Here is a 10,183-nt window from a genome sequence, read left to right on the forward strand (position 1 = left end):
ATTTAAACATCTATCTTAAAATGTAAAATATAGATATTATGCAAATATAAAGTATAAGAAAAGAAAATACACAATTTAAAAAAATGGAAAAAATACATTAGTATTTAAACATCTATCTTAAAATGTAAATCTATCTTAAAATATAAAATTATTAAATTCATTTATTACTTAAAACTAAGTTTTTTAAAAAACATACTGAGTTATAAATATCAATGCTGGATTGGTGAGTATAACATGAAGACAAAAATATAAATATTTCATTTTCAAGATAAGAAATTCAGCTTTTATTCAGTTACTCAATATATAATATCTTAAATTATTTATAAAAAAATATACATAATTTATATATATAGATTAACATTCCAAACTTAAACTATTATATTATATATGAATAATTTTTTTAAATAAAAATAATTTCTGATTTAAAAAAAAATAAAAAAAACAAATGGTTATTTTTAAAATAATGGATGTAATTTACATTATACTATCATTTAACAAGTATTAGATACGTTTTGATATATCATTATTTTCTATTTCCAGAAAAAATAAATTGTTAAACATCAATATCATCTAGGTTAAGTATACTAACAGCACAAATTCAAACATCACAAAAAATATTTACATAAATATTATAATACAATAATTTAATCAAAAATACAATTCAAAAAACCAATATTCAAAAGAATAGTTATATAGTTAATATTTGAAAATCAAAGATATTTTTGCTAAAATTGTATTTGCCTGGCCAAGGAGATCGACCATCTTTTTACGGATCGATCGATTGTTGAGCATGTGGTCGATCCGAAAATACTCTGCAGTTTAATTAAATATCTAAAACATTTATTTCAACACTCAACAGATAGTTTTGCTAAATATGATAACTAGATAGCCAACAAAATTATAAAATATATTTAAATAGTAAAAAATATGTTAATAACGTGTTAAAATTTAAAAATAAATTTTAATTATGACATGCATCTCAACATTTATATAAATATATATCATAACCTAAATATAAATAATTTAACATCTTAAATTAGAAAAAAAATAAAAATCCCGGGCGTAGCCCGGGTTAATCCCTAGTGTTATTTAAAACATGTGTAGCATATTTGAAAAAAAAAAGATATTTTGGCAATTAGGAAAACTAATATAGAGAGAAATTAACTGTTTTCTCAAATAAAAAAATGATTCAGAATATTTTTTCCTCTAGCTTTTTCAACTTTTAACATGAAAAGAATGAATGTATGTTGAAGGGATGAGGTAGCTCACTTGGTAAGGACCATGTGGGCCAATTGTCATGCTCACGGGTTCGACGTCAGGCGGAGGCAAACTGCCTATTTTGTCACCAAATGCGGTACTGGGTGTTGGACCTTGTCCCCAGCCCAGGTAAAGCCCTTCCGGGTAAAGTGGACCGCTGCCTAACCGGGCTCAGGGGAATGATCCACGTAAGTGGGAAACCCCTGGATTATCAAAAAAAAAAAAAAAAAGAATGAATGTATGTTTTTGAGTTGGTTTTTCTAATAGGCAAATTGGAGAAGCAAATATGGCAAGATTCCATAATTACAAAGGCCCTTAAGCGCAATAAATAATTAGGCCGTATGAGGAAGATCTCGATAACCAAAAACAACTCCGTCAGGTTCTAAAATTCATAAAATGTACAGTGAGAAAGCCAACATAAATCTCGCAAAATGCGTTCATTTGGAAGGCGCCAATGAAAGCCCATCAGTAGCCCAAACGTACCTACCAAATTCATGAAAGACAAACTAGATGGAATCATCGAGGGGGAATTAAAAAAAACAACAACACATATTCAACTGGGATGAGCAAAAGGAATCAAATGCTTTCCAAAACAAATATAATAATAAAAAATACATAATAAATCAATGTCTTTGGTCTAAAAGGACCAATGATATTGGCCCAACGTGAGTTTTTGCGATAATCTTGGTCATTGTTTATATAATAAGCACTAGCAGCCAAACAGTAAAACGCAAAAGTTACAGAATATATCCCCAAGTAATCTTATCTTGGACCTAGCGTAATCTTACTTTATTAGAAATTTAGACATGTGTTGTAAACATATTTAGCTATATAAAATACTTCAACAAATCTTTTTTGGCTTAACATTTGGTACTTTTAATTTGTTTTCTTTAATTATTTGTAATTTGTTTGTGTAGCTAAATAAAATATTCTTTAAAAATCCTCCATAACTTCTCCGTAATTTGTTTTCTTTAATTATCTAGCTTCATTCATAAATTAGGAAGGAAAGAAAATCAATTAATCGAGGGACCCATTAATCACTCATTATCATACTGTCCGGAAAAAGAAAAAAATGTCCGAAAACGCGTCGTGCTCTGCATGAATATTTCAAGCATGCATTATTAAACATCGTTTTTAATGCGTACTAGTGCGCACCATTGTTATTAGTATTTTAATAAATAGAATGTTTTAATTAAAGAGCAGCAGAGATAGATACTTGATGACTTATTACCTATAGATTTTCATCAACCAATAGGATTGTGTTATATTATATTCGATATCTTTTAAAAAAATAAACAAAATATTGTCAAATTATATTATCTTTTTAAAATTAAAAGATTAAAAAAAATAAATAAAAAATAGTAGTAATCACAAAAAAAATATTTTTAACGTCATCAGCAAAACATTAAACCCTAATTTCTAATCCCTAAACCCTAAACCCCTTGGATAAACCCTAAACTCTAGGATAAATCTTAAACTCTAAATCAAAATCACTAAACACTAAAACACTCAAGGGTTTAGAGTTTAGGATTTAGGGTTCAGAGTTTTAGGGTTTAGTGTTTTTATTTAGAGTTTAAGATTTATCCAAGGGTTTAGGGTTTACCCAAGGGTTTAGAGTTTACCCAAAGGTTTAGGGTTTAACCAAGGATTTAGGGTTTAGAGATTAGGATTTAGGGTTTAGTGTTTTGTTGACGATGTTAAAAAGATTTTTTTAATTTTTTTTTTCTGTAGCTGCTATTTTTTTTAATTTTTTAATTTTAAAAACATAATATAATTTGATAATATTTTATTTACTTTTTTAAAAAATATCAAATTTGAAATAATGAAATCCTTTTGGCCGGTTGGGTTGAACCCAAAAATAACTCATAATTGATTGGGTACACGTATTAATACGAGTCAACTCAGTTTCTCCCTCGCAATTAGGCCTGGGCATTTCGGATATCGGTTCGGTTCGGTTATTTCGGATATAAAAATATAGGAACCGTTCGGGTATTTGAGGGTATTGGTCCGGTTCCGGTTTCGGGTATTTCGGTTCGGTTCCGGTTCGGTTCTTCGGTTCCGGTTATTTTGCCCGGGCCTACTCGCAATATTCATTAAACTCAGCGACTCGGTCATCACATTAGCACAAAAGGCTCAGATCTTTAAAAAGAGAGAACTTTGCCTTTCTCCCATTAAAGCTTCCGAACTTTCTTCCTTACCCACAAAATTAGTTTTATCTCCGACCAAATAAGCAGAGTGCTAATTTGTGTTAAAATTTTGCGGTTTTTTTTTTTGCTTGTGTAAAAAGTTTACAGCTTTTTGCTAATTTGTGCCAAAGTTTTTCTTTTGTTGCTAATTTGTTTCAAAATTTTGAGCTTTTCTGCTAACTTGTGTCAAAGTTCAGAGCTTTTTTTTGTTAATTTGTGTCAAAGTTCAGAGCTTTTTTGTTAATTTGTGTCAAAGTTCAGAGCTTTTTTGTTAATTTGTGTCAAAGTTCAGAGCTTTTTTGTTAATTTGTGTCAAAGTTCAGAGCTTTTTTGTTAATTTGTGTCAAAGTTCAGAGCTTTTTTGTTAATTTGTGTCAAAGTTCAGAGCTTTTTTGTTAATTTGTGTCAAAGTTCAGAGCTTTTTTGTTAATTTGTGTCAAAGTTCAGAGCTTTTTTGTTAATTTGTGTCAAAGTTCAGAGCTTTTTTGTTAATTTGTGTCAAAGTTCAGAGCTTTTTTGTTAATTTGTGTCAAAGTTCAGAGCTTTTTTGTTAATTTGTGTCAAAGTTCAGAGCTTTTTTGTTAATTTGTGTCAAAGTTCAGAGCTTTTTTGTTAATTTGTGTCAAAGTTCAGAGCTTTTTTGTTAATTTGTGTCAAAGTTCAGAGCTTTTTTGTTAATTTGTGTCAAAGTTCAGAGCTTTTTTGTTAATTTGTGTCAAAGTTCAGAGCTTTTTTGTTAATTTGTGTCAAAGTTCAGAGCTTTTTTGTTAATTTGTGTCAAAGTTCAGAGCTTTTTTGTTAATTTGTGTCAAAGTTTACAGCTTTTTGCTAATTTGTGTCAAATTTTTGATTTTTTTTTTTTTTGGTAATGTCAAAGTTTACAGCTTTTGTTTGTTGCTAATTTGTGTTAAAATTTTGAGCATTTTTTGCTAATTTGTGTCAGCTTTGTTTTTCAAGGTTATATCAAAGTTTTGATTTTGTTTGTTTGTATGTTTCTTTATACGTTTATATAGGTGTGGCTCCAAGTGAGTACACAGTCCCCGAAGAAGTCAAAGCGGCAGGCTTCGACATCTGCGCGGACGAGCTAGGCTCAATAGTCGAAAGCCACGACGTCAAGAAACTCAAGTTCCACGGCGGAGTCGACGGTCTCGCATGCAAACTCAAAGCATCTCCCACCGAAGGACTCTCAACAACAGACGCTTCCCACTTATCCCAACGCCAAGACCTCTTCGGGATCAACAAGTTCGCAGAGAGCGAGCTCAAAAGCTTCTGGCTGTTCGTATGGGAAGCTCTCCAAGACATGACGCTAATGATCCTCGGCGTCTGCGCGTTCGTGTCCTTGATCGTTGGGATAGCTACAGAAGGATGGCCTAAAGGCTCCCACGATGGTCTAGGCATCGTGGCGAGTATCCTCTTTGTTGTGTTTGTGACTGCTACTAGTGATTACCGTCAGAGTTTGCAGTTCAGGGATTTGGATAAGGAGAAGAAGAAGATCACCGTTCAGGTGACTAGGAATGGGTTTAGACAGAAGATGTCCATCTACGAGTTGCTTCCTGGGGACGTTGTTCATCTGGGGATTGGTGATCAGGTTCCAGCTGATGGTTTGTTCCTGTCTGGATTCTCTGTGGTGATAGATGAGTCTAGCTTGACCGGTGAGAGCGAGCCTGTGATGGTTAATGCGGAGAATCCATTCCTTTTGTCTGGGACAAAAGTGCAAGACGGGTCTTGTAAGATGATGGTGACCACCGTTGGGATGAGGACTCAGTGGGGGAAGCTGATGGCGACTTTGACCGAAGGCGGCGACGACGAAACTCCCTTGCAGGTGAAGCTTTTTTTTTTTTTTTTTTAACACTGGTCAAATTATGACTACATCAACGTACTTATATTTATATATTAGAAACTCTTTGTCTAATTCTCCAATGTGCGACTTAGTTTGATATCTCACACACACTCTGCAGGTGAAGCTTAACGGAGTTGCTACCATCATTGGGAAAATAGGTCTCTTCTTCGCCGTGGTGACCTTTGCTGTTTTGGTGCAAGGGATGTTCATGAGGAAGCTATCAATGAAAACTCACTGGATATGGTCTGGTGACGAGGCCTTGGAGCTTCTTGAGTACTTTGCGATCGCTGTGACTATTGTCGTGGTTGCTGTACCCGAGGGGTTGCCTTTGGCTGTGACTCTGAGTCTCGCGTTCGCGATGAAGAAGATGATGAACGATAAAGCACTCGTCAGGCATTTAGCTGCCTGCGAGACTATGGGGTCCGCGACTACGATATGCAGTGATAAGACTGGTACACTCACGACCAATCACATGACCGTCGTGAAGTCTTGCATTTGCATGAGTGTCCAGGATGTTGCAAACAATGGTGGTAGTTTGCGGTCGGAGATACCTGAGTCCGCTGTGAAGCTGTTGGTTCAGTCGATTTTCAACAACACCGGAGGGGAAGTCGTTGTGAATAAGCTTGGGAAGACCGAGATCTTGGGGTCGCCGACGGAGACAGCTATCTTGGAGCTCGGACTGTCCCTCGGCGGTAAGTTTCAAGAAGAGAGGAAGTCTTGTAAAGTGGTGAAAGTTGAGCCGTTCAACTCCACGAAGAAGAGAATGGGAGTTGTGATCGAACTCCCCGAGGGAGGAGGAAGGCTGCGAGCTCACACCAAAGGAGCTTCGGAGATAGTCTTAGCTGCTTGTGATAAAGTTGTGAACTCGAGCGGCGAGGTTGTTCCGCTTGATGAAGAATCAGTAAACTATCTGAATGTCAAAATCAATGAGTTTGCTAACGAAGCTCTCCGCACTCTCTGCCTTGCTTATATGGATCTTGAAAACGGGTTTTCGCCGGATGAAGCTATCCCTGCCTCTGGATTTACTTGTGTGGGCATCGTTGGTATCAAAGATCCTGTTCGTCCTGGAGTTAAAGAGTCTGTTGAGCTTTGTCGCCGTGCGGGGATCACTGTGAGAATGGTTACAGGAGATAACATTAACACGGCCAAAGCTATTGCGAGAGAATGTGGGATTCTCACTGATGATGGGATAGCAATAGAAGGTCCAGTGTTCAGAGAGAAGAGTCAAGAAGAGTTACTAGAACTGATTCCAAAGATTCAGGTACTTGTTGTTTCTGTTATTTCGGTTTGGATATTTTCGGTCTTGGTTTATTCGGTTTGGTCACAATCCCACTGAAGTGAACTAAAAAAAATGGTTCAATTTTCTGTTAATTTTGGTTTTAATTTTGTTTCCAAAAATAACTGTTTTTTTTTTTGTTTTTGGTTAAAATTCGGTATAATTTTCTTTAAAAATATTCTGACATTTTCGGTTAAATTTGGTTATTTTCGGTTACAGTTAATTCAGTTCGGTTATTTCAATTAATTCCGGTTTTCAGGTTATTTAAAAAGAAAAAAATCAAACACCAACCGAAAACCGAATCATTTTCAAAACCGTAACTGAACCCAAAACTAAAAATTTTGGTTCGGACAAAATCCGCAGGCCTAGTTTCTTGTATCAAAGATCTTGTTTGCCACATAATACAAAACGTTTCCTTCTTGTACAGGTGATGGCTCGTTCTTCACCAATGGATAAACATACACTTGTGAAACAGTTAAGGACAACGTTTGATGAAGTCGTTGCTGTGACTGGAGATGGAACCAACGATGCGCCTGCTCTTCATGAAGCTGATATTGGATTAGCAATGGGAATCGCCGGAACCGAAGTAAGTATATAAGAGTTCTGAATATGTCATTTGTAAGCTTAAAGAGTCTAACTAAACATTCTTTCTTTTTATAAACTTTCAGGTGGCGAAAGAGAGCGCTGATGTCATCATTCTTGATGATAACTTCAGCACAATCGTCACAGTTGCTAAATGGGGACGTTCTGTGTACATAAACATCCAGAAGTTCGTTCAGTTTCAGCTCACGGTTAACGTTGTTGCGCTGATTGTTAACTTCTCTTCAGCTTGCTTAACCGGTTAGTAAAGATTGAAAAACAAACGATTTTGAATCTCTACTTAACTAATTAACTCTTTGATAATAATTTCTTCAGGGAGTGCTCCTTTGACTGCTGTTCAGTTGCTATGGGTGAACATGATCATGGACACACTTGGAGCTCTTGCTTTAGCCACTGAGCCACCGAACAACGAGCTGATGAAACGCTTACCCGTTGGAAGGAGAGGGAACTTCATCACTAACGCCATGTGGAGGAACATTCTAGGACAGTCTGTGTATCAGTTCATAGTCATTTGGTTTCTCCAAGCCAAAGGGAAGTCTGTGTTTGGTCTCGACGGTCCTGACTCGACTCTCATGTTAAACACTCTTATCTTCAACTGTTTCGTCTTCTGTCAGGTAAAAAGAAAAGACAAAACCATAATCTTAGAGATTGTTGATTGAATCTTGACATGACTTTGGTCTGAAACTTGCAGGTGTTTAACGAGATAAGCTCGAGAGAGATGGAAGAGATAGATGTTTTCAAGGGAATACTGGACAACTACGTCTTTGTAGTTGTGATCGGTGCGACGGTGTTCTTTCAGATCATAATCATTGAGTTCTTGGGGACATTTGCAAGCACAACACCACTCACATTAGTGCAATGGATCTTCAGTATCTTCATAGGTTTCTTGGGTATGCCAATAGCTGCAGGACTGAAGACCATTCCCGTCTGATCAAACCGCTCTTTAAAGAGTGCTCTTAGGACAGTTTCTTCAGAATTTTAGAACAGTAAAAGTCTTCTGACAAAGTCTTTGCCTTTTGCAATTACTCTGTTTTTCATTGTTGACTTTAATCTTCATAGGGTTTTATATTAAGGATACACATCTGATTTCTGATTCCTATATTTTTTGTAAGACACTAAAACTTTAAAATAGACTCTTCTGTGTTGCTTTTTAAATCTAATTTGGGCGAAGAATGTGTTAAGCATCAAGAGACTTGAATGATCTCAATTCTTTTTGCAGGCAACAGATGTTACTCTGTCACACCATTTCATTATAGAATCAGATATTGCATATTTATATTATACATGTACATAGGAGGCAAGATTCTTTGTAAAGAGAGCTCAAGAATCAAAATTCAGTGTCACAAGACACGGTTTCTGTTCCAAACTAATACAGTTAAAAGCCCATCACAAACCGGGCCGGTCTATCCTGGTTTATAGAAAGTGAGTTGTTCAATGCTCTTCATCACCAGTAGGAACCATTGCTAAAGAAGAAGCTTCTTCAAGTGTTTCTTTTCCTTCCAACACATTTTGAGTCTTCTTCATTTCCTGCAAAATTACGCTCGATTATTAAGTCCTCTAAACTCTCTGTTTATCGATATTTCAGACAGTGTATGTATCTTCAAGAAACAGAGCATACCTTGTTATTTTTACGATGAGTAACCGTTATCTCATAGAGTTTATGCATCATCATCTGTTCTTCCACCTGAACCAAGAAAATGGAAAACGCATCGGTCAAACGATCTTCACTCGGTAATTACATTACAAGCTCTTGTCAAAAAAGAGTTTATTAGATCATCATACCATGAGTTTTTGGAGTTCTTGTGACATGGTTTTATGAGCTTCCTTGAGTAACTCATTCTGCTTCTCCAAATGCCTATTTTGACAATCCAAACAAATTAGTTTAAGAACACAGATTATGAGTAACAAATAAGCTTAGCATAATGAGAATTACTTGAACAAATCACCAGTATGTTGCGGGTCCATCCTCGTAGATGATTAAGCTTTCTTGCTCTTAATCTTGACCTCTGTGATACTTTTAGGTATTCTACAAAAGAAAAGAAAAAAATCAAAAGTACATCAAATCAAGGACCACAATTCTAAAACCTCCAAAACATAATAAGAGTCTAACTGATTCTACTAACAAAGATCATACTCCTCCACACTGACAAGACCTGGTTTCTAGATAATCATACACACAAATAGACCACAAAACTCAACAAGTCACTGCTTAATTATACAAACAACTGTGTTAAAACGAGAATCAGACAACACAAAAAAGCATCTCTTGAATCCAAATAGGAAGAGAACAAGAAGGACAAGACACGAAAGCTTTTTGTTTCGAAAAAGCAGTTCACACATGACATGGACAATTCATCGAGCACTTAGTGCGCATAAAACCCTAATAACTTTCTTTAAATCGCAATTCCACCAACATCATCAAAACGATACAAAATAACAAACCCACTAATCATCTCATCGCAAGTCATGATTTTTCATCCTCAGGTACGATTTTCAAAACCCTATAATAACACAAAACCAATCTGCAAGAAAATAAATTAAAAACATCGAAAAGTCTTACCTGAGAAGATTAATATTCCAAGACGGATCGCTGTAGATCGCAGAACGATCGCTGTTAAAGATATCACTTTTCTGATTTCTCGATTTTGGAGAAAAATAAAAATTATCCCTTTTTATACCTCTCGCTCGCTCTAGTTGCCGCCAATATTCAGAATCCTCTGTCTAGGCCAGAGTTTTGCTTATTTGAGGCTTACGACTTTTTTTGTTTTGGTAACCGTACGACTTTTTTTATATCTGAAAATGCTTATTATATATTAAAACAGATGTTAAAACCTTGGTTCATATGTGTTTTTTTTAAAAATGGACCTAGTGAACCTATTCGTAGAAAATCATGTTACATTTAATCTATAATCTTATCATTTAAATTTTATGCCTACCAAAAATTTTTATTGGGCTATCAATAACTGGATTTAAACAATAGATGATCCATTGGATTTATTGGACTATTAATAAAATGTTTAATTA

General features: G+C 35.3%; 2 protein-coding genes across 4 annotated transcripts; one reads left to right on the top strand and one right to left on the bottom strand.

Annotated features, from left to right (window-relative positions):
- The first annotated feature begins 1,281 nt into the window (after positions 1–1,281).
- On the top strand, positions 1,282–8,319 carry LOC106330955 (calcium-transporting ATPase 2, plasma membrane-type-like). The gene is made up of 7 exons (XM_013769340.1): positions 1,282–1,354; positions 4,457–5,265; positions 5,402–6,544; positions 6,987–7,145; positions 7,228–7,399; positions 7,475–7,773; positions 7,851–8,319. Exons 1-7 carry the CDS (start codon positions 1,282–1,284, stop codon positions 8,088–8,090), a joined length of 2,895 nt encoding a protein of 964 aa, XP_013624794.1. The 3' UTR covers positions 8,091–8,319.
- A 74-nt stretch (positions 8,320–8,393) lies between these two features.
- Positions 8,394–9,922, bottom strand: LOC106335753. 3 transcript variants are annotated; one of them, XM_013774357.1, is made up of 5 exons: positions 9,720–9,922; positions 9,093–9,185; positions 8,942–9,014; positions 8,778–8,843; positions 8,394–8,686 (listed from the first exon to the last, which is right to left on the bottom strand). In XM_013774357.1, the coding sequence occupies exons 2-5, from the start codon at positions 9,122–9,124 to the stop codon at positions 8,591–8,593; spliced, it is 267 nt and encodes an 88-aa protein (XP_013629811.1). In that variant the 5' UTR covers positions 9,125–9,185; positions 9,720–9,922; the 3' UTR covers positions 8,394–8,590. The 3 variants fall into 3 exon arrangements, with proteins under 3 accessions (XP_013629811.1, XP_013629812.1, XP_013629813.1); XM_013774358.1 differs by lacking the exon at positions 9,720–9,922 and adding an exon at positions 9,283–9,374; XM_013774359.1 differs by lacking the exon at positions 9,720–9,922 and adding an exon at positions 9,294–9,346.
- Positions 9,923–10,183: the final 261 nt, after the last annotated feature.

Source organism: Brassica oleracea, chromosome C3 (genome assembly GCF_000695525.1).
Source record: "Brassica oleracea var. oleracea cultivar TO1000 chromosome C3, BOL, whole genome shotgun sequence".
Lineage (NCBI taxonomy): Eukaryota > Viridiplantae > Streptophyta > Magnoliopsida > Brassicales > Brassicaceae > Brassica > Brassica oleracea.